The sequence below is a fragment of the Amphiprion ocellaris genome, chromosome 16 (genome assembly GCF_022539595.1).
Source record: "Amphiprion ocellaris isolate individual 3 ecotype Okinawa chromosome 16, ASM2253959v1, whole genome shotgun sequence".
NCBI lineage: Eukaryota > Metazoa > Chordata > Actinopteri > Pomacentridae > Amphiprion > Amphiprion ocellaris.
The window spans coordinates 8,392,660-8,417,873 of record NC_072781.1 but is presented as its reverse complement, the minus strand read 5'-3'; the positions used below and the strand labels follow the sequence as shown (position 1 = coordinate 8,417,873).

The 25,214-nt window shown below is 40.7% G+C and overlaps 1 protein-coding gene across 5 annotated transcripts in view; it reads left to right on the top strand.

Moving 5' to 3' along the window:
• LOC111575536 (protocadherin-15-like) overlaps positions 1-11,784 on the top strand; it is a 207,642-nt gene extending 195,858 nt beyond the window's left edge. For 4 of the 5 annotated variants that reach the window (XM_055018618.1, XM_055018616.1, XM_055018619.1 and 1 more), the window contains one exon: positions 256-1,888. In XM_055018618.1, the coding sequence (XP_054874593.1) occupies positions 256-496 (241 nt within the window). In that variant the 3' untranslated portion in view covers positions 497-1,888. The other variant, XM_035953017.2, reaches the window with a different exon arrangement.
• The last annotated feature ends 13,430 nt before the right edge of the window (positions 11,785-25,214 follow it).

Below are 25,214 nucleotides of genomic sequence, written 5' to 3'. Positions count from 1 at the left end.
AAGTTACAAGCTTGACAGGTGATTTCACACTGCAGACTCCGACTGATCTGTGAGCAAAACTGTCAAAGCTAAAGGTGCACTGTTGTGATGAATCAGTACGTCCCTATTGTATGCATACGGCATGTTCCAGTATGTGCTTTATAAGGGCAGCTGTAGTACGGCACGAGAGTGAAAAGAAAGAGTGTGCAATATGGAAAGTAGGATGAATTTCAAACTTTGTGTTGTCCTGTTCTCATTTTGTGTTGTAAATCGCAGGTTTCTGGATGGAAATGTGCTGGAAATCAATAAAGAGTTCCAGCCACACCTGGGTGAAGGCGGCCGCATCCTCGAGATCCGATCTCCAGACGTCGTGGCCAGCGTGAAGAAGGCCGCCCAGGCTGTTGGCTACACAGAAGGAGCTCTCCTGGCCCTGGCCATCATCATCATTCTCTGCTGCATTCCTGCCATCCTCATCGTCATGGTCACCTACAAACAGTCAGTGCTTGAGCTTTCATAATAATCGCAGCCTTCTATGATCGATTAATCATCTTTAACTGACTGTCAGGAAATTAACAGGGAAATACATTTTAATTAAGCACACCATTGTCTTTGGAGATATTGTGTTACACTCACGGTTTTAGCAGAAGGGTTTGTTCTACACAGACTAATCAGATATTTATTGCTGGAATGTAAACCATTGTTTGTGTCCTGTGGCCTGATAGAGCAGAGCCAGCAAAACCACAAACAGCATTGTTGAAAAGTGTATTTGTTAAGTATTTAAGATAAAGCCGGAGCCCTTCCTGCTTGGATGCTGCCTTTTTAGTGTGTCTCTTTCTTCCTCTGTAGCTCTTTCTCACTCTCATCAGACATGCTGACTGCGCACTCTGCTGGGCTAATCTCCCTGCTCATGCTCTGTGAAAGCAGATTAATTAGCACTCATTTGTGACAAACATCTACAGCCAATTGTGACCGTCACAGTGCGTCTTCACATTACTTAATCATCTCTGCCCGACACACACACAATAAACAGAGCTCTCTGTGGTTTTCTGGCTCTCTCACTGACGCGCACAGAAAAATATGACGCTTGTTGTTGAAAGCGTCATTCAGAGAAAGGTGAGGTAAGTGAATTCTTTCCCAGGAGACAAGTTCTTCTCCCCTGTAATTATTGGTATGCAGCAAGTGTGCCATAAAGGGGTTGTGTTTGGGAAAATGTTTATTCACAGCAGATGGGTTGAGTGGTTGTCCTTATCCAAATGTGCACACCAAATTCGCAGCAGAAAACTGCTGATGGTGACATTAGACCTAACACGCAAACTGTCACAGCAGATGGTGCTTTGTTGGTGGTGACATTACTCTGGTGAAGTTGAATGATTTAGGAGCTAATTTTCCCAATTCTGCTTGTCGGCATAATTCACTGTTGCCTACATTTGGTAATGTGTATAATGTTTAAAAGCTCAATTTGCTCATCCATGCGGAATAGTTGAATTTGGTTGTGAATAAGTGATGGTGATTCGGAGCTGACAGGATTCACTTTAGAAAGAAGCAGTAGCTGTTTTTGCATGTAGCCCTGCAGTCACTGCTGGAGGTTTGAGGGCTTCTTCATAGAAATCGAAGAGAGCATACATGTTTAATGATTAGATAGAAAAATATGGTGTGTTATACATATATCTAGTGTATACTGGGATACTGTTATATAAGAAAGGATTGCATAACTTAAAATAACTCAATATTTAATTTAACATGTCTCTCTTGAAAAAAAAAAAAACTACCATTAAATACCTCTTAGCATCATAACTGTATAGAGGATACAGTCAGGCCAAATTATGTAATTATACATCTTTTGTTTTTGTCCCCCATCTCTCTCGCTCTCTCTCCCTCCCCTCTCCTTCCTCTGCATCAAAACTTATCATCAGGTTCAAAGAGTAAGTAATTCTTCATGTTTTGCGAGTGATTGCTCTTTCACTGCTTGATGTGCGCATGAAAACTGCGGCTTCATCTTTCATTGGTTATTTAAAGATGAGCAGAAAGTTGTGAATGTGTGACAAACAAAATGCATGCCAGCTCATGTCACCCTTTTTGAAATGTCTCCAGCATAATGGCACGTAGCAGCACTGATTCATCTTGTAGTTTACGGAATGAATGTGCAGTTTGTTTTATCGTAATGTGGAAGATCTGATGAAATTCAAAAGGAAAGATCAACCCAAAATCAAGAGGGCTTATAGTTACACTTGAAACTTGATGTGTCACATCAGTTTTCTGGTGTCCCAGTGCATAAACTGCATGTGTATGAATGTTAGTCTTCTTGGCTCAAAATATGCAACCCCCAACTCCAATAACATGCAGTTAAGAAACTTGTTACAGGACTATATTGCCACAACTTCCTTGCTCCCTTGTAATTTCAAACCTCCTTAAGTAATATTTTTGGTTACGACAGTGAGACAGATGGCTCCTTTCAAGGTGAAAGGTTTGTTTTTACTGCCAAATCCACTAAAAAATCAAAACTTGCAACTTGTGTGCAGCTTTCAGAGTAAACAAGTATGTTGTGAAGAGACTTCTGAACAAGCTAACGGGAGCAAGTTATTTCAAATTTTGATCTTCATACCATCGTCACCTTGCACCTAAGATGACTGAATAGTTTTACAATCACATTGTCGGTAATTGTTGGCAAGCAGTAAGAAATAGAAATAATTTAAATAATTCAGAAAGTGAGTTTATAGTAGTTTAAATGATGTTTTGGAATCTCTTTTCAGTGAGTGAAGCTTAAAGCAGCTTTGCACTGACATAAGATAAAAATAGATGTTAACTGCACCTCATCTCACGATACTAAGTTGCTCTTTTCCTACATCCAACATCTCTTAAGACATTCCTGAATATAACAGTAGTTTTGTTTTACCACAAGTTGCAGCATGTGCCCCTTTTTTGCACAAATGACTTGTGAAAACACATGGTTAATTCATGGTGGAGACTTCATGCATAAATGATGCGTCTGGTTTATTCTTAACTACAGTAAATGTAAAAGAAACAAGCTGGTATTTTGGGTTGATTTTTCTTCATATGTTTGTATGAGTTTTTCCCTTCGTGTCTGTTTGCATGTGGACTGAAACCGCATATAATGGTGACTGTAAATGGTAAAACTTTGCACAGGCGGCAGGCAGAGTGTGCCAAAACTGCCCGGATTCAGATGGCTTTACCACCTGGAGGGAAAGCCGCTCCGGCGGGTGCTCCCACTGCTAACCTCTACGAAGAGCTGGGCGACAGCAGCATGTGAGTCAACCATGTCCATTTAGTATCTGTGTCCCATCCCACACATTCTACCCGTTCCCATGATCAGCAGGTACTGTTTCTGACTCTGCGTGTTTTAGATACAAACTCCGTCTCTGGCAGTCTGCTTGTTACACAAACAGTTTTAGGTTCAAAATCATATCGTCCTCTATTCTAAAATGATCACTGGCAGCTCTGGATGTTGACCTCAGACATATTCCTGCTGCTTCAAACATATTGGTAGCTGCAACAATGGATGTCTCTGCTCTTTGTCTTCTCTTGATGCCTGCTAACCACACTGTAGGCTGCAGCACAGCTGGTCATTCCACTTTTGCTCATGTATGTGTTTTTACTTTGACTGTGTATGCATTTTTGCAAGGCTCTCTCTTAAGGTAAGAGTGTGTTTAAGATCATAAAATACGGTTTGCTGAAAATAGAAACAAATGCAGAATATGGTCTGTGCTTAACAGTCACCATAAATTAATTTAAAACCTTTATTTGATTAATACCTGCAGTTCACTGAATGCTTCCTCAGCTTGCCTATAAGTGTTTTTGCCATCTGCACAATTGAATTACACCTTTCATATTAAATTCTGCCCTGAACGTGTAATAAAATGTTAATACTTGGGGATTAAACGATATTGAATTGAAATTGCTGCCCCGCTGGGTTTAGTAATTTTGATTTGCAGCATGTTAAAGCAATACCGCTACTCACGTCACAATTGCAGTTTGTTTACAGCAGATGTTGACCAACAATCAACAACGAGCAGCAGCTTTTGGTTCTGTAGCAGGAGAAAAGCTCTCGTGGGAACGACGTTGTAGCCGAGCATCCTGTACTCAGGGTTTCATTTTCCAGCCAGCACCATGAAAAAAGAGGAGTTGGTTCTATAAACAATCATATTAAAAAACTGTAAAACTCCATGAGAAAAACACAAAACGTACTTTGCAGAAAGGCTTCTTTCGTGTGCGCCTGCTTTGTGCTCATGCCAACAATGTACTGTCAGTACAGTACTTGTGCTCAGAATGCAGAAACTTGCTCTACCCATGTGCCTACGCTTCACCCATGTCTTCATTTTTCATTAACACCTGACATTTCTCCTGTAGTCTTCTTACCATCTGTCTTTGTTTCTGTCCTCTCCATCATTTCTATTCCCTTGTCTCTCTGGATTCAGACTGCAGTAAGTAATCCTGACATTTGAGGTGTATGAACATGAGCAGTATTATGTATATATATACCACAAGAGCAACATCCTCGCTCCCTTCTTGCATATAGATTCTTCTGAACATTTGTGCAGGCTACATATAGATGCGATTTTAGTGTGTAGGTAAATTAAATGCTAGATTTTTTTTTCTTTTATCATCAAAAGCGTTGTGTCTCAATATATTTTTAAATTGCAAAGCAATATATTTTTAAATTGTTTTGCTAATTGACCGTGAAGAGGGAGCAGTTTGGAACGAGGGGAAAAGATTTTTATTTTTTTCCAAATTTGATGCTTTACTTCCATGTAGTCAGGAAAGGGGAAGCTCTCTTTGTTTAGAGGTAGTGCACTTCAGAAGATATCACTGTAGCTGTCTCCTCACTGCCTTCCCATTAGACTACCGCCTGCCTTTGTGCTCGGTTGCCCTTATTTTCACACCTCTTCAGATCTCTCGGTGTTGTGACTGATTGTACTAATGCACCCAACATGGGTGGATGTGGGCTATTTGTATTATACCTTGGAGCAAAGCCCAGCATGTCTGTGGGCATAGTAAATATAATATATCAATATTTAATTGCATCACATTGTAATTTTTCAACTTAAGTTTGAAAAACTTTTTAAAGGTTCTGTTTTCTTTTGACATCCTTCCAATTACATACACATGTCTTGATTATCAGTTGAGATCATATATTAGATCATTTAAAATATGGGCTCATATATGGTTTTACCTGCAAAAAATTGGAGTCACAACACTAGGGATCATAATCATTTAGCATATTATCGCACTGTTGCTTTTGCCTCACCCTTTTTCTTTGCTTCGCTCACCCTTAAAGCATCTATCTTCACCTGTTTCAAGTCTTTTTTTTCTTCTTCACCTCCACCTTTCACTGGGACAGGGCTAAAAAGTCTGTCATTGAGGAGGCCGACCACCAGAGGATTCTTAGCACCTTTGCCAGTCGCGCCATTGCAGCCCGCAGCAACGGATCATTGCACGTCAACTTGCCCAAGTCAGAGAGCAACGTGACCTTCTTCTCTGACCGCAACCCACTCACCACCCACAACCCTGTCTATGATGATAACAGTCCCCTCGGCAGTCCTGACATCTTAGCAGGGATAGAGAGTCCGCCTGAAAAGCGGTTCTTCTATTCTCCTGCCCACTCAGCAGGGTCAGGGTGCATCTGGTCAATGCCCGCTCGCATTCATGGCGACTACGAGGTGTCAAGGAGACAAGCTCTCATGGACCCGGCCGAGTGGGAGAATCACATACTCCAAGCGGCCATGAGGGCCAGACAAAGACAGGAGAGCTCAGACATGCTGCTCCTGAGTGGCAGCACGGAGACCAAGTTGTCAGTCCGCGAACAGGCGAGGCAGTTTGAGCAACAGGCCCTCCAGGAACAAACCCTCAAGCAAAGTAGAGGCTCCCAAGGCTCCCTGTCTTCCATCCTTGTCAGGGATCGAGACGGTGATGACGTGCTGGAGCTGGACTCAGAAACCCTCTTTTCCATCATGGATTACCCCTACAGCAGCATGTCTGTGGGCAGAGATGTGCCCCCCAGCATTATCATTACTCAGGGAGATGAGCCATGGCCCCTGGCAAGCCAGAGACCAACTCCGCCTGTTCTCAGGAAGTTCAGCTCCAGCATTTCCAGCTACATGACAGTGCAGCCTTGTCAGATCACTGTGGAGATCATACCGGACCCACCGGAAAACCCACCGCCGCCTCCTCCGCAGAAGCCGCATCCACCTTCCCCACCCACGTCTCCTCCCCCCAGTCCTCCTCCTTCGCCACCTCCGCCCTCCTACTGTCATAAATCTCAGTTTACGCCTCACTCCTCTCCTCCTCCTGTCAATAATAGGGTTGCTCCCCCGCCTCCGCCACCTCTTCCCCCTCCTCCCTCACCTGCTAGCGAACAGTCGCGCCCAGTCGTCCAGTTTGTTCCAACCTCTTTGCCGCCCGCATCCTCGCTCCGCCCCGTCTCTGAACGCAAACACCCCCCTCCTCTCACCCCGTCGCAAACTGACGTTGGGAAAAAGGAGCTCAAAGGGATCCTGAAAAACATCCAGAATCTCGCCGACATAGAAAGGTCCGTTGCCAACATGTACAGCCAAGTAGACAAAAACTGCAAGGTGCCCAAGTTTAGCAAGAAGCCGCAAGTGGCTGAGGAATCACAGGGTGAAAACAAACTGCAAAGCTCTGATCTCGGCGATGAGCAGAGCACGCCAAAAACAACCAACTCCAGCTCTGCAGTCCATATCAACTCAACAAGTGTGAACTGTGCTGAAAATGGAGCGAGTCAACCGAACATTGTAGCCGAGGTTCAGCAGACAGGCCAATTGAACTCCAGCAGCCCAAACACTGCTGAGCTCAGTGAACACTCTTCCTCTCAGTTTACAGTGTTTTGACACTTTTCTCATCTCCATATTCTCATTATTTCCAACTGTACGTCTCCTTGCCTGTTTTTCTATTCTTTCTACATTTGTTTCTTTGCACGGTTGGTAGAATTTTGTATTTGCTTTAGCCATGTCAGAGTTTTTCAATGAGAGAAAGAAAATGCTTTTTTTTTTTTTTTTTTAACTTAATACTTTCTGTGAAAATCAAATTTTAGAATCACCAGCGAAGAAGTGTACTCAGGTCTGCCACACTGTCTGTACAATATATATGTATTGGCTTGCATTAGAGCAAATAAGAGACTTGCATTGTCAGTGTGAATTTAGTTCAGTTTTTTCTGTGTTTTAAGTGTCAGAACTGGTCTGAGATGCATCATAGTGTTAACTTTGCCTCAGGGTTAGTTCATCATGTTATGTTCTTTCACTTCAGAATCTTAATATTAACATTTTATAGCCAAAACTACTATAATTAAATTATACTAAATACACAAATGTTTAAATTCCACAACCCTGGGGTGTGTTTCCTCAACCATTTTCTGGCTGCATATTGTTTATTTCAAATTTGTTCTTTTACTGTCTTTACAGAGATAAGAGCATTAAAATTAAGGATGCAGTTCCTTCGTGCTGAATCCAAAGTGGGCAAAAGAAAAATATTATAATGTTGAATGTTTGGTTTTTTGTTTTTTTTTTTTAACAAATAAGAGGAAATCACCATAACAGTTTTTCCCGATTTCCCAAAGGTATGCAAATCCCTGAAAACAGCTTCCGTGAATGATGAACACACATTTGTTGAGGAACCATATTCAGAAAGTTATTGCAGTGACGTAAACTCATATAAAATATTTAATTATTTATAGCTTTCTTTAACTACATTCACGGATGAATGGAGATGTGGGATTCAGCGAAAAATAAAGCACTCCCCGAGCGAGGGAGCGGTGGACTTCATACACAATCTAGAACTGCATACTGAAACAAACATTCCATGAAATACAAGAAAATATTGGATATTATAACAAGGTGGGCTACAAGAAATCCTTTCTATTTAAACCTGATATCGCCTGAATGCCAATATGTAAACTTCTACGTGCGCACTTTTACTCTGATGTTGATTGAAGCATCAGCTATAAAAAATACATCAGCCGGGTTCCCGGCAGGCTCGTGTTGAATGACGAGAGCCAACCTCCTGGGACCTGTCTATTCACATGTCTGCAGAGAATCCTCTCAGTATGATAAAGTAGTCGCTGTGATGTTCGTCTGCACACTGGAAAAGGCTAATTAGAGAACCAATCAATCGTTAACCAGGGCCGCTGCCTGTGGGACTGTCAACTACTGTTAGCCTCTCCTTTCCTTTTCCATCTCTCTGACCTTCTGCCTGCCTCTGTGTTTCTCTCTCTTACTTCCTGTCTCCCTGTAGTTAGTTCTAATACTTTCCAGTCCTTGCCTTCTTAATCTTTCCGTGTGGTTCTCGGGAGATTCTTTTACCTTCATTGCAATGCGGCCTCTGTCGCCCCTCTCTTCCTTTTTTCTGCGCTCAGGTTTTCTCTCCTCTCTCTTCCCCCCCACATACCCTTCATGTGTTTGTTTCACCCTCCGTGCCCTAAGGCAAACGGTCTAAGCATGCCTCACCTCCAGACAATGTAATGTTTGATTCATCACATGTTCCCCTGATGGGCAGATCGAAGCCCTGCTAATTCTGTATTCCATGTTCACTACATGGGGTAATCTCTTTTGTACGGAGCCTTAGCAGCTCACATGCTGCCTCTTTCAACCTGAAGTGCAGCGAGCCTTAATGGATGGTATCCTTTTATATTCCATTTTCACAATTGGTTTTTATCAAACTCTATTGTGTCCCAACTGGCAATCCAATGCAGTACCATTGAAAAAAAGAAATGCGAGAAAGTTTTTTCCTATAGCACATAACTGTGTTCAATTTTAGCTGAGCATTCAGGCGTTCAACATTTGAGTAGAAAGATGACACTGACACAACAAACTAGATCTCAGGTTAATAGGTTAAAAAAAATCCAAACCAAATAACATATTCAATACAAGAAATAGGCTCTTTTGTGTATTACCCATGCAGACAAGACACCAATTTAAGAGATCCTTAGTTGCATGAAAACATCTGCCTACTCCACATATTACATGATGTTTTGTGTTTGTTTTTTAAGATTGTTAAGATTGTTTACTATTTGATAATGGGCAGTTTTCTTACTAGGTTAGAAGATCAAACCACTCAAAGCTCTTTATAATAAATATGAAGCTGAAGTTATCAGCTTGTTAGCTCAGCATACATCAAACAAACAGTGGGAAACCTTTCTCTGTACCAAGGTAGGAAAAACACCTACCAAAGCCTCTAAAACTACAAATTTGTCTGTAAACCTTCCAACCTCTACTTATAAGCGTTTTACATAATATGCATTTTATTTTACATTTTAATCCCATACTTTATGTATTGAATATTTGCCTTATTTGCAAGCTTTAGATTTTCTCATTTTACTGTGTTTAATGTACATTTCAGTTGCTTTATCTAGAAAATTGTCACCTTGACGTAGGAAATTTTGATGTTTTATTCAATCCTCTCAACCCCAAGCAGCTTCTAGGCATTTTCTGCTCTTTCCATAGTTTTGCCTACTGTGGGCTCATTTTTCACTGCAATGTAAAATCCAGTACCTCTTTGGAAACAATACAATCATGGCTAGAAAAAGAGAGAACTCAAACATATCATTTGTGCAGTAAAAGCAAAGTTATAGTGCCACAAATCATAAAGACACAGGCATAGATGAAAGTTTATATTCTTAGATTATATATTTATAGAAATTGGAATCAATATGTATAATATTTTTCCAAGTGCCACTAGTTACAAATACTGGATAAAATAGCAACTCTGCATACTATAGATATTTTGCATCTTACATTTATGTCTTACATATTTATTTTCTTTCCATGCTTATTTCCTTTCTGCACTTTGTACATACAGCCTGTAGTTCAGTCAGAAAGTCTCAAAATTTTTGGCATTGTTGCCCCAAGGAGCATTGATATCAATTTTTTAAATGTTTTTTTTTTTACAGAACCTGGTTAGAGGAAACATTTTTTTGGTATCTTTTCAATGAAATAATTGATTAATTATTTTTAGACTTCATGTTGGTTATGTTTCCAGATAGAATGGTCCATCAGAGATGAAAAGTTCCAGGACCATCAGAAAGTTGAATATCCAGCAATTCTTTCTGTTTTTATGAGTTTATGGATTTGACAAATAGTGTACTTTTAGTTTATTAGTGTTGGAGTGTAGTTTTAAAGACAACTTTCAGAACTGCTGGCAGGTTTTGGGGTTTAGAGAGTCCAACTATGTAGCTCCTTTTCTCTGTTTCATCTCATGTTTTTCTTTGCTGCTTTTGTAATTTTCCTGTCATTTAAAATGAGGGACGTCCCCTGAATTATCTCACTTGTGTATAAATAAAGGCTGACTAAATTAATGAAAAAATAGCTCAATAATGTGTGTTACAGTCAAAAAAAAGTCCAACCACAATGTGGTTTTGATTTTAAACTCAAGTGTTTGTGTGGATTTAACCAATGAGATATGACACATTTATTAGTGTGCTTTGGCATACAGTTGTTTTGTTTTTTTCAGTTTTTGACAGACCCTCGCTTATTCTCCTCCCTGTGTCTCTGTGGTGTGTTATGATAAATTAACAGGCTGCTGGTTTTACAGAAATGAGAATCGTATCGATCTTCTCATCTAACTTTCAGAAATGTTTGACCAAAAATGTTTACTATTATATCTTTAACTGTAACCTTTGTCTTGCTGATAACATTATTTGTTCCAGCAGAGTAATAAAGGCATCTGCAATGACTAAAGGTAAAACTAGTTATTCACAGTATCACCTTGCTGTTGTAGATATGACACACAAGACTGTTCAATATTTGGGTCTTGCTGTAATTCTCAACTCACCCCTTTCACCTCTTTTTCTACAACATATCTTCATCACCCATCTTCCACAAAGTCCTCTCTTGTGCAAACTTCCTATGGCTACTGTCCAGTGGGCCATTTTTCTTGATGTTGTATGAAGCAGCAGTAGCCAGCAGCCAAGACAACAGGTCATCTATCAGATCCAACTCCCATCCTCCTCTCTGCCTGGGAGGTGTGGCATATGGCTCTGCCCTGTCCCCTGCTCCTTGCCCATAATAACAGATTACAGCTCTCCAGAGGAATCTCACATCATTGCTTGGCCATATATCTGAGTGTGTGAAAGTCGTCATTATTTATGGGCCCAGACAGGTTACAGTTGTACGCTTGTGAACCTGGAGGTTTCAGCCGAGCTGCTCCATTACTCGCCGTCTCTCATTGACTTGTACTGAAGGCTCTGCAGATGCACTGTTGTCCTCGGGAGCAGTTCTGAGTTGTTTTTTATGTGTTCGATAAAGTGAAATTTCTTAGATTTACTTACTTACTTCAATTTAGCAGAAAGAATGGGAAGGAAAAAAATAGCTGTCTGTTGGCATCTTGTGACGTGATAACCAAAGACAATTTTATTAACTTCTGTTGAGTCAGAAATTCTGCCATTAATCACAATGTCCTTTTCATATCTCCTAGTAGATTGTCTAGATATGGCTGTATAAACAGTGACAGTTTTTTCACTATCCAATCATCCCAGCTTCTTTGATATTTGCATTTATTGTAGCTTTTATTTCTTCCTGTTTGGATGAGATAACGGGCGAGGAAAAACAGCCTACACCAGCGTGATAACATTGCAGCCTTAGGCACCCGTTTTAAAAACGAACAATATCTGCAATTCTATAATTTAACACATGAAAATGCACAGTAAGTAAAGCTGCGTTTTCCTCACTGGTCAGCAGAATGTAGATGCACCAGCCCGTAGTTTTAACATTTCATTTATCAAGAAGCACTTGAAATGTTGCTGTCAATCCATATTCATTATTTGTCTTATTTCCTCCTTTCTTCGACACAGCAGGCGAGGCTATGGCAGACAGGTAAGCATCCCTGTTATTTGTTTTCATCTTATTGTTATGCTGAGACATTTTGTCGCCGAATGCCGCTTGAAGCAGCTTATATTCCATTATTCTTATCTACAATTGACTTGATGGAAAACAGTGAATGAGATTAAGATGAGATCCTGGTGATAGAACTTCTGACACTGACATTACAAATGTACTTGCCAAATCGCAGATAAGCACTTGAATGAGTTTTTCTTCTCTGTTCAATCAGGGACCAAACAAAGTGACTCTGTCTGACAATATTTGGCATTAAAATCTTTGTCACTTTTTTAAAAATCTGCAAACTGTCAATATCCAATTTATGCAGCATGTTTTGGGGGAATTTCTTACCTCTCCCTTGCTTGGTTAGATTCTTTCCTCTTCTTCTTTGCTTGTTTCCATCAATAGTTTATCCGTCTTTTCACCTTTCTCCTCCATAATGTGTAACATAGACCTAGCAGTGAACATTAAGGAGCCCTTCATTTTCTGGCTTTGCATCTAAAATGATATGGAGTGAACTCTTCCTTATCTGTTTTGTCTTTCCTGACCATCCTTTCCTTTCATTATCCTTATGCTTCTTCTGTACTAATCTTTGGCAGCAACAGCAACTGCTGAGGCCATCTCTTCTGAGACCTGAGGTAGAAACACTCCCGCTTTTCTTAATTCACAGGGATAGTAGTCATTCAGCTGTATACTCACCCTGTGTGCTGCTGTTGCTCTTCTTCTGCTGTCTTTCTCTGAGGAATGCTGAGTAATTTCTGTGTGTGCCTCTCTGAAACGCAGGAGCTCTCCATGGAGTCAGGTATCGATCCAGGCCAGGACTACTACACGCAGGACTACTATAATTACGACCAAGGGTGAGCATGCAGCCCACTGACTGTCTCATCTCTCATCAGTTGTACTCTAATCCATGCAATTGATCTCCATTGATTCATTTAAAGTTAGAAAAAATTACAGCATTAGGACACATTTATTCTAACCTTGCCTTCCAGTTCTTAGCGGCTCCTTGGGGGATGGGGAGCTTTTCCAGAGAAGTTCAGAATAAAATTATGAGCATAACTTATGTTGCTCGTTCAGTCTTACATACCATCCAAGCATTTACCCTCACTACTCCCCTCAAATGAGATCAATTATGCTGCCTTGAGTTGGGCACCTAAGAGCCTAAAAGTATTTCCCACAGCTTAGTGGTTAGAGAGTGTTTTGGCGTCCCTGTTATACACGCATATGGTCTAAAGTGGAAAAACATGGAACTCAAAGCCACAACAGCTGCTGAGAAATTGTTATTCATTAAGCGATCCTGCTCTGTTGCAGGTGACTTACACCACTCTGGGAAATTAAGCTGCAAGTTTATCAGAACCATGAGAACTTTTTGCACCTTACAGGCTTAAATCACTGAAAGGAGGTTTAACAAATGTTTAAAAACTGTCTGTAGTGAAATTAGGTGTTGTAATTGCCTCTGCAGTTACTCACCGCTCTACCTTTCAAGTCACCTTTACTAACTCTGATTACTGTGTCTGAATCACATCGACCTGCTAAGCAAAGAGCTGTAATTATACTTTAATGATATGTCACACACTTCATTGTGACGCTGCTATTGCCAGTGAGTGTACCATCACTACGGCCTTTGATCTGTTTTTATTTGCTGTGAGTGGCACACTTTACCAGCGGTTAAGCTTTTAATCCAGCAATCAGTGGACTGCGTTGTCCTCACAGCAGATCTTGTATGTTCAGAAGGTGGCACTGATGCAAATTAGCACTGGCCTCCCTCCCTCATGCACCTCCCTAATTTAGCAAGAATAATACTTAATATCTTCAACATCAGTCAGATCTGAGCCAGACTATGTCTACCTCACTAATGCAGACAACCTAATGGTGGTTGAAAATTGACTTGTATCATCAAATCTTCAATTTATCCCTTCATTTTTTCATCTGCGCTATCTTGTCCTGCGCAGTTGGTCATCAACGCTGAAATACCAAAACAGCAGAAAGATTAAATCTCTCCCTATCTTGCTTTTTCATTTAATGGCAATTGGTTAAAAAAACACAGCTGTGCATATGGTCACTACAGTGTTTGGTAAGAAGTGTGGTTAGATAAAAAGTTCAATTTAATAATTCCTTGATGAAGGTCGTGTAGCCAGACGAATAAAAAAGCTGCATATTGGAGAAGCAATAGGCAATCTGATTTAGGTCAAGTGTTTAAATGGGCTTTTAAGTATTGCTTATTACAGTACATGTTTGCATCTCTGCATCTCCTGCCTATTTGACCAAAAATGTTCCCAAATGTAGAAAAAAGAACCAGAGCACTAATAGATAGGATCAACCTGATGTAACAGAGGAAGATACAGGAGAAGAACTTAAAAATATGCAAATTACACTGTATGTACCAAAATGAACACTGTGGATAATGAACAAGTTTATGGGTTAAATAGAGCTGTAGTTTACCCACTGAGTCAACAGCATATTGACTTTCCTGAGATTATTAATGTCACTATTCCCTGCTGAATCTTGAGCGTCACTATATTAAATGATAGGCGCCCAACGTAATGCTCAGGGTGTTTGATTTTTCAATAATGCATTTTTTATGGCTTTTTATTTATTCATTTAATCATCATTTAATCATTAATTCATTGTTTGTCATGCCATCTGGATTACTTTAGGGATTAGTATAACCGTAAGCTAAAGGTCAATATAGCGCGCAGTAATTCTAGACACATTATTTATCATCATCTTGTATGAATCTATTACTAAGGTATGACTTTCCTCAATATGGCAGTCGGCGGAGGCTGATTCCTCCGATGTATGATGAATACGGAGAGGTGATCATGGAGGATGATGGGTATTACTACAGTCCACATGGCCCTGAGGTAATACCTTTCCTTATATGTGAATTTCATACTTTCAGTGATATTGTCATGAATGTCAACCATTGCCTTAATGGGTTGTGTGCCCAGTGTAATATTGAAATAGCAGTGTCAGCCCTGTGTGACATGCCAGCATTGTGACTGAATCATGACCAAAAAAATTGCTAAATGAAATATGATTGTCGTAGGGCCGGGGCCGAGGCAGAGGCCGTGGTGGCATGCGAGGGAGAGGTCCACCGAAGAGGGTTGCATTTAGAGATGTGCCGCCTGAGGATGAAATTGAACAAGCTGAGCCAGCAGAGGAGGGTGAGCCTTCGAAGGCGGCCAAGAGACTGAAATCTGTCATGAAACTCAGCAAACTCCTGGCGGCCAGCAAGGGAGAACAGCCATCTGATGCCGGTCCGTCTGGCCCGTCTCCATGGAAGAAAGCCAAAATGTTCAAGATGTTTGGCAAGAAAGACAAGGATTACGCCAAACTGATGTCAGTCCGCCATACTGACAGCCGGGAGAGTTTGACTGACGGGCCGGCCCTCACGGGACCAATAGACAGGAAGACTGATACTCGCAGTCGACTTGGGAAAGTTTTGAAAAAAATCAACTTGGGCAACAAACTGCAGATTCGAAGGAAGTCTCAGAGTAGTGTGAGTCGTAGTTCGGCCACAGGCAGCGAGAGAGATGAGGAGGCCTCACAAGCAGCCAGTGAGGATGAAAGGAAGTCTAAAGTGTCTATTAGTGTGACAGAAAGTGAGCCAGAGGCAGGTGCAAGTGGAAGCAGTAAGGAGAAGGCCTCTGATGAGGAATCTTCAGAGAAAAGCAGTGTTGACAGAGATTATCTGAAAGTAGATTTAGACCGCGACGATGCCAACGAAAGCACAGTGGACTCTGAGGAAGAGCCTGATGAAGAACTGGGGGATTCTGATGAGGAAAGCAAGTCCAAATCTGAAGAAGAAACGGAAAAGGAATCTGTCAGTGAGAAAGAATCTGGGACTGAAAAAGAATCTGAGTCAGAGTCAGAGAAGTCATCAGCTACAGAGAAAGAGTCAGAGTCTGAGGAAGAGTCCAAATCTGAGAAGGAAACAGAATCAGGAACGGGTACAGCGACAGAGAAAGAAACGAGCACAGAAAAGAGTTCAGCAACAGAGAGAGACTCTGATGAAGAGTCTGAGGAGGAAGAGGCTTCAGGCAGCACTAGAGAAAGTGGGTCTTCTGCTCGCTCGTCCATGAGATCATCAGCGACTGAGGCCAGCAAGGGGAGCAGCGCCTCTGGTAGTGGTAGCGGGAGTGGGAGCGGTAGTGGAGGAAGTGAAAGTGCAAGTGAGAGTGGCAGTGGTAGCGCTAGCAGTGCCGCATCTTTATCTGGCTCAAGTGTTAAATCATCCCAAAGAACCAGATCATCAGCAGTTACCACAGAGAAATCCAGTGAAGAACTCAGTGAAGCTGAGTCGGGGACAGGGACAGCCAGCGAGACAGAAGCAGAGTCAGGGTCAGGAAGTGAAGGTTCGTCATCTCGTGGGTCCAGTCAGAGAAAATCATCGGCTTCAGAACCCAGTGGGGGAACTTCACCGAGCAGTGAGATGACAGACCAGAGTTCTTTAGGCAGCAAGGGAAGTTCAGCTGGTTCACGGTCCACCAGTGGCAGCCGACGTTCCCAAAAGTCCAGCCTGAGCCGTGGAAGTGAAGACACAATCACAGAGGAGAGTGAAGAAGAGGATGAGGAGGAATCTGAGAGTGCAGAGGAGAGCAAAGAGTCTTCTAGCGAACCCAGTGATGAAACTTCATCTAAGACGTCCAGTGTGGCATCTGGAGACCCTGGTCCATCTACCTCCTACACTAGTCCTCCTTACACACCTGAGGTCAGAAGCATGGGTGAAACCTCTGTGGAGACATATGGAGGACTGTCCCCAATCACTGAGGTGGACGAGGATGCCATCTCATCTGACAAATCGTCGGTCAGCGGCTCTGGATCAGGAACCGGCAGTGCATCAAAGGGCTCAGGAGAATCGTCAGATGCCGATTCAGAGTCAGGAAATTCAACTGCCTTCTAGAGAGATATATTGTCCAACACAAAGTAAGAGTGAATAAAATCAATTACCCTCGCATGGGTGTGAAGAAATATTGCTTGCTTCTACGGAATGTTTCAAACGTCCACTTTTTTCCATTTCCCCTGAGCAAGGAAATGCCCTGGTGGTTTCCTGCTGCAAAATATCTGAATCTGACTCTCTTTTCTTATCTTTGACTTATTCTTCTTTTTGAGGTCTCCTGTGTGTGTTTTCATGCCTTTGCTTTTTGTATAACATTATGCTCCAGTTTCTGCTGCGAGACTTTGCATGTTGCAATACTATCTTCTTTCACAGTGTTTTCATGTGATGTTGAAATTATTTCTTCCTGGGAGTATACAGTATTGGAGTTTTCTATAGAAAACCAAGGTTTCTTGCCATAAATTCAGTTGTTAAATAGAACAGCGATAATCATTAAGGGGGATTTATTCTCATTTTATGAATATATTCTTTAGCATTTGTCAGAATGTGAGCGTTTTTAGATGAGTAACTCTTCTTAACTAGTTTTGTTAGCAGTATTTTTTTCCTTTTGGTGAGACAATTTATAATTACAATTACATTTAGCAGGTGCTTTTGTCCAAAGCGACGTAGATCTTAGAGTAGATACAAGGTAGGTAGGCGGGGCAGCACTAAGGACCTTGTCTAAGGGTCCTCACTGGACGACTGCGCCCTGAGTGGGATTTGAACCTCCGATCTGCTGTGTCAAAGTCAGGAGTGTTAGTTCCCAGCTATCCAGCTCCAGAATATTGTGGGGAATAGCACTGATCTGCAGCGTGCTGTTTGCGTTTATTACTGCACAGAAACTTGTCTGTGCTGTACCTTCTGAAAACAATTATACGCTGACCCTGTCTTCCCCACTTTCTCCCCCACAGCCCGGGAGAAAGAAGCGGATAAAGCTGGTGGTAGATCGGGACAATGAGACCAGCTCCACAGGAGAGGAGAGCACTACAGAGACCCAACGGAGTCGACTCCCCAACAGCCACAGCAACATCAACGGTAACATCTACCTCGCACAGAATGGCACTATCGTCCGAACGAGGCGGCCGCCCCATCTGAACAACCTGAAGTTGGGCTCTCCGTGCCGACTTGGTAAGCATTTTGAAAAACTCAACAAGTTGGGTGTGACTCATGAAGAACCCCCTCCTGTTATTAGCATTGAGGGTTCAGGAAACGACACAGAAAATGGAATAGGCACACGTGTTCCATCTAACATGGATGTCAACCTCAACACTCGGTCCTCTTGCGGCTCCCTCGGGTCCACCGTTACAGAGCTAAAAAGTTTCGGGTCCAAAACCAATATTGCCAAGGCCTTGATTGACAGAAACAGCAGTGGGCCACATGTCAATGAGCAGCAAGAGACTTCTGTTGACAACCACAAGAACAGTAGGGAGACACTGGAGTCTCACAGTGACCACACGTTGTCAGATGAAGAGGAGTTGTGGATGGGACCGTGGAACAGCCTACACATACCAATGACAAAACTCTGACTGGCCATGCAGAAAATGAATTTCCTTTTTGTTGTTTTCCTATCTTTATCACATTTCTGTTTAGAAAATGATCAAATGTGTGCCTCAGCTGGATAAGCTCCAATCACTGTCCCTGACAGGTGATTGTACTTCAGTTCAAATTTTATTTAATCATAATACGTTACAGCTTACTTGTACCAAGCGTTTATCACCGGCAGGGCTATTAGAGATTGGGACATAGAGCTGAAAGGCAATGAGTGCCTCAAAGAAACATGAAATTTTTTGTGAACCGTTCTTGACCGTAATTTTAAGGCTATATTCAACACAGAAGATGGGCCTCTTTTATTGAGTGATTCCTTGTTTTGCTTTCCTGTTTGTTTCCTTTTTTTCGTTTTAATCCTGAAACAGATCACAGAGATTGTTGTTCATTTCAGTATGATACTGAAGATATTTACAGAGAAATCATGGTGAGCATATGAAGAAATAGTGAATTATATAATCTATGATAAAGTAAAAGAAACTTATTTTGCTAATAGTGTTTTACCTGCAAATAATCCAGATTGTCATTGATTATTTTATGTTGTGATCACTTGGCAATGTTTTTGGAAAATTTCAGAAAAATATATGAGATTATTTTTGTCTATTTTGTATCTAACAGAGATGGAGAATCTAACATATGACGTTAAAGACATGATATCCACATGACTGTCATCTCTGCATTTCGACAGTGAAATATGACGGTGTGACATAGTGTTTTTATATGGACGTTTGTACCGACAGAATGTGGTATTTTTAATCCCTTTACATGATGCAGAATCCCTCTGTTCATGTCACGATAATGAAAGGAATACCAAAAATGTATCACATTCAACAATAAAGCTCTAACCTGTTTTGTTGTGTGTGGTAAAGCATAATTGCAGGCACTGACCATTTCCACAACTTTGCCCTATACTCACTGTGAAGGTATGACGTTAACAGCAGTTCGCACTTTTGAAAATATTAAAGTACATCATTGTGTGCCTTTTATAGCAATGTTTTGTTTGGGGTTATAAAGATACACTTCTTGAATTGTATAATGGGGCTGAAAGTTGAAATATAATGTAGCGCACAGCAGCCGAACTCTGCAGTAATCTTATAACAATGCAGTTTCTGCACAGAGAGAGGTCTCTCAGAAGGAGGCCTTCTCTGTGGAGTGGGCTTTTACTTTAAAGAAGAGCAATGACAGTTCACCAAACATGAGGATGTGGATGGCGACTGTATCTCTGAAAAGCTGTGGGAAGTATACCAGGAAGTGGAAGAAAATGTCAGTATTGAGCCCGCTTTCTCACCTGTCTACCCAAACTTCAAAAAAAGAAAAAGGGAAAGGAAAAAGAAAGCTTTTAACAATAAATGTAACCTAAAAGGCGAAATGGAAATGGGAAATCGCAGCTACATTCTCAATTTGTTTCTTGGTTTTTCGGGGTGACACATCCATGGCATTTACAAAGCATGTCCTGCAGTCAATCAAAAAATGAGAATGCCAGTCAAGTTCACAGAGTTCTTTACAGGCTGTCGGTCTGAAAAGGAGCAGGAGCTGAATGCTGGAGTGAAATCGCTTGAAAAGATGCTCGGAAAATAGGTCAGGAGGGAACCTTGTTTGCACCATAACAAGCCCAGTGTCCTGAAGGATCAAAATAAACCTCTGCACTGTGTGCATAGGAAAAAGAAAGAAAGAATTATGGAAGCAAGACCCGCAAAAATAAGCATGACAATCAACCTGCTTTCTTTGTCATTTGTGTCCTTGTGTTGTCGTGTTCACTGTCGATCAAAAGCCACCTGTTCCACTCAACATGCACATTAACAGGAAGTACCACTGCTGATGGATGAGCAGTACTCAACGAACCCGGTTCAGGACACAGCGCTCTTCTAGAGTACAACATCATGTGGTGTTTTTGGTAATTCTCTTGAAAAACTCGCGTTCTTTGTACTATTTAACAAAACTGCATTATTAACCAGAGACAAAAATAATCGGCATTGGATATGTAATGCATCTGTGCCCTCATCTTCGTGAACACAAGGACATACTTCACAAATCTCTTTTTGTAAATCTCTCCTGATGAATTGGATTAAAACTGGCCCAATAAATAATGGAGGCATTTCTACTAAGCATTTCCGTCTCTCATAGGATTACTTCCAAGCCTTTTTTTTTTGCTCTTCACCCCGATCATTTCACTTAGTAGATTAAATTAGAGCATTAAGAATGGACATATCCCTCTTAATGAATGTTAAGCTCGAGAGAGCCCACAATCCAATGTCTCCTCAAATGGGATTTACTTGTCATTTGCATGTATTATTTATAGAGCCAAACTGTCTAAAGATGATGAAACGCTGCACACCTACAGGAAATTTCTAAGCTGATCTGAAGTTTCATTACTGTTAACTGTCACAACAGTAAAAGGCTTGTGGACAGAGAGAGTGGGGAAGATGGAAGTCCTGGTTTGCAGATATGCAATGATCTTATTTGTCATGATTGATAGGAAACCCCTGCAAGTCATGAATAGATACATTAAGGAGAAATGGTTCCCCAGTAAATTACACCTATGTTATAACAAGATGAAAATAAGATTAGAAAATGCAAGAAGACATTAAGTTTTTATAAATCTTCTAACCCCCAGCTGGTCTAAACCTGCACAAGCTATTGAGCAATAGATTTTAAAATCTGATCCACAAACACTTTCAAGATGCCACGAGCGCCTGTCTTGTAAGAAAAATGAGATGTACGCCACTGAAGAGGATTACTGGCCTCTTTTGAAGAATTACTTTGGTAGATGAGATATAAACTCACAAATATAATTTACATCTCTCAATCCATCTTCATCCTAATGGGACTTTTTTTTTTCATGTTATTACATTTAAAGTTATGGAAGATGCCCTCTTTCTCTTTCATTGTCTGCCACTACATCTTCAGTTAAGTACTCTACGTGGCTAGAAAACGTTCATAGACAAACTACATCATTCAAATCATTTCATTTCAGTTTGAATACCGAATGATTGGATAAATTCACTCATTGGCAGCATTCAATGTCCTTTATTGTCATCCTATAACCTTGATCTACACACATATATTGTCCAACTGTAAAATCCTTTTAGCATTTAATTCATTCTTTTCAAAATCTCTTCTAATGAGATTGATTTTAAAATGGTTCACTGGGTATAGAAAGATTACATTAGTGGAGATATGTGGATACATTTGTGGTTAATACAATCATGAATAGTTGAGGTTGTGGCAGTTGAATGAATGCTGTAGGTATCTGTAAGTTGTTGTAATGCATGCATCTAAAAAAATCTTCATTCATGCTCTTGGCATGGCTTCGTGGATGACGATGTCGGTAAATCAGTCCTCTGCTTTGATCATGAATGAGATGCATTCACCTTAACTATTGGAAGAATTGTAATGAAGTTTTGTACAGATATTCATTGTAAAATTGAATACGTGAGGCTTTGGTAATTCTCTGACAGCAAAAAAAAAAATACCAGAGGATTTACCATTAAGTTTAGCACTTTTGTTTTTTGTTTTAACAACATTTTTTTGTCTGACACCATCAAGTCAAATTATTGATTTGTTGCATTGGTTTCACAAAATCAAAAACCTGCTTAAATTATTCCTATTGGCCTCAGTTGTATTTGTAGATCTGTAGATTATTATTACCACTGTGATCTGGAATTTATTCTCAGCTACATACCTTAAAATTCACTGAAGTAGCAAGCAATATTTCTGTATCCCAATGTATCATATAATCTTTACCTCAGGGTTCATTTAAATGTATTTATACATCATGCAAAACAGGTTCTGCCACAGTTTGTGTTTATGTGAAGTCATTTCCTGCAGCAGTAATTCTGTAACAGACCTGTGCATGTAAATCATGACACAGAAATACTGCTGTGCTTTACAGAGATTCATAAATCTCGAAAGGTTTAATGGATGGTGATTATTCATACACCAGGGAGGCTATGAAGTTAGTAGTGGTATGAATGCACCAACCAAAGGAACAGGTTCATGCTCAGTCTGTATTCTAGCTTGTGACAGCTTGCTTATTCTAATTGGCCTTTGGAGGCCTTGTGTCTGACCTTCCGTTTAATCAGTGCAAGGAGCTAATATATGCATTGAGATACGCCTGATGCCTCTTCACCAAGTGAACAAATTCATTGATGTGCTAAGGTTGTAGTATCACTGCGGCAGATAGAGCCACATAGCTCCTGATATGTTTAACATTCAATTTGACATGAAGAAGTGTGAGCAACTTCACAGAAATGCATCAATATTAGATCACCTTGTAATCAAATATTCATCGTGAATGTAAAACAAGAGTTGAAGCTCAGTAAGAAGTGAGTTTCAGATTTTTCTTTTTATCACATATACAATTGTCGATAGTCTGATATGTAATAACCCTGAGGCCTGACGATGCCCTACTATCATTGAACAAATGCTTTCCTTGTCATATCCCATTGCATTTGATGACAGTTCTAAAGAGCGTGTTTTATAAAGGGTTAAAAATTCACTATTAACATACTCATGATACTGCTGCAAAAGGTATAACTCCTAATTTTAACACTAATGTTTAATAGCATAATCCACATGAGGAATTAGAAAGCTCTCATGGTTATGAATCATTTTCTTGCTACACTGGCAAACTGTGCTGCAAAACAGAATCAGCACATCAATTATTCCGAGGCTTCAATTTTGAAACACTGATTATTCAAAAGGCTTGGAAGACTAGCAAATGCCGCATTTAAATACTACATTGATATTTACCCAAAATGAGCCGAGGGTCTCCATAAAAATTCCATGGTCTTTGCTCAAAGTAGGCACGGTATTAACGTTACTGTTTGATTTGTGCATCCGTGTTTGTTGATCCTTACTCCTGAGTGTGTGTGAAAAAGCAAATACAGCAGCCGTGCTTACGTCATGGGTAAATACTGTATGTCACAAATGTGTAAAAAGATGTTTGTTAGGTGAAGCCATAACATAAGCATGCAGATTTGATTTTCTGTGTGCACAGCAGGAGTGGTTAATACAATAATGCTCGCTGGGGAATGTGCTTCCCCAGTACAGGTAAGCACTGTTGTCATTCCAAGGCCACCAGCGGGCCTCCTGAATTTCACCTATTAGCATAGCCTATATAGGATATCCTGTCCTACAGCAGGCAATATGGTAATCTACCTGTGACTCATTCTAAAGGAGATTATCACAAATCCCCAACGGAGGCAGGAGGAAACTCCTCATAATACCTATCCGTCACCATTGCTTATTGCATGCTCAGACCTGGTGGGTCGTACTCATCGTTTCCACCAGAGCCTGACTCCAAAATAAAACGGTCCATTTCACTACTTAAGCGTGTAAGTAAAAATCAGTTGAGGATGTCAATAAAAGAAAAAAGAAAAAGCAATGTTGCCAGACTTTAATAATCCTGAACCAAAAAACACAGAGGCCATGAGTTGTGCGTTTTGTGGGTGCACACCGTAGCGACTGGTGAAATTGCACCTCATGCCAAACATCCAATGTGCCATTATTTTTGTTATTCAGTGAACTCTGGCTTTTTACTCATTACACTAGATCATGTCTGCCCTGCAGCCAGCGCAGGGACAGATAGGAATAGTTTGGAGCTGCAGGGCAGACTGGGGCTGGTTGCAGGTTGGTTATTACAGTGGAGCCACATTAGAGGGTGCTGTGCAATAGTGTTTATACCAAACATACACCATCTGGTGCACGGGTCATTTCTTTGATGAACAGCAAAGAAAAACTGAGGTGAAGGTCTTGTTTGGTTTTTAGCTCTGATAATTTCCCTTGAAGATAAACAAGGTGCATGATGGTGATGGTTACTGGTTCTGGAGTGTTGCTCATGTGCTGTACATGATGCTGTGATTACTGTTAATACCGAGCTGTTCGCAGTGGCCTAGCTTAATTTTCCAGTGTACAAAAATGAATTTAATGAATAGCCTACAAGTAAATAAGTATATTGTTTCCATTCAAAATCTACATAAAGGAACAAGTAACATCATTATCTAATGAAAATCCGTTTATGGGTTTTCAAGCAAGGGTCAGGGTCATCACAAGGACTTGCAAGATAAATCTGAGGGTACTCAAGGAGATTAATGTCAAATCAAGTCAAATTTATAAACACAAAAGCACATTTAAAATCACAGGCATTGAACCAATGTAATTCAGAATAAATAGCAACCCACAAGACACAGTAGAGCATAATGACTAAAAGGCAAATCTGAAAGAAATAATGTAAAATGAAAGATATAACTCAATAAAGGATGGAGTCAGGGTGTCAAGCTCTACTTGGATGGAATGCCAAAGAGAAAAGATCGGCCGTCAGCAGTGCCTTAAAAGTTTTAAAAGTCTGAGCAGTTCTTGCATGGAAAACTAAACTATGCCAGAAAAGGTTAAGGTTCGGTCACCTCTATTTTTTTATGTCAAGACCTCCAAACATCCATGGTTCGCCTCAGTGCTCTAACTCGAGTATAAAGATGCAACAGTTCTGCTTAATCAGACAGACTTTTCAGACCAAACTTATCACTTGATAATTTTACTTATGCAACAGGTCTTAAGTAGTCAGAGATTAACTTTACTTCATTAAAATTGCTGGATAAATGTTCATAAAGTTATCAAAAAAGAATGGGAGGCAGAGGATTCAGCTATCAGGCTCCCCTCTTGTGGAACCAACTCCCAGTTTGCATTCAGCAAGCAGACACCCTCTCTACTTTTAGACTTGAAACTTTACTTTTTGATAAAGCTTATGATTAGAGCTGGCTCAAGTGACCTTGAACCATCCCTTAGAAATGCTGCTACAGACTTCGACTTCATGCACTGAGCACCATTTCCTCTACTTCCCTACCTGCATCCATTTATATGCCTTTACTGCATGTCACTAACCTCATTTCTTCTCCCTTCTGTAGTTTGTCATTTGTCCTCTCTGCAGGTGTCTCTGACTCCAGAGCTCCATGTTTCTGATCTGTGATCACTGG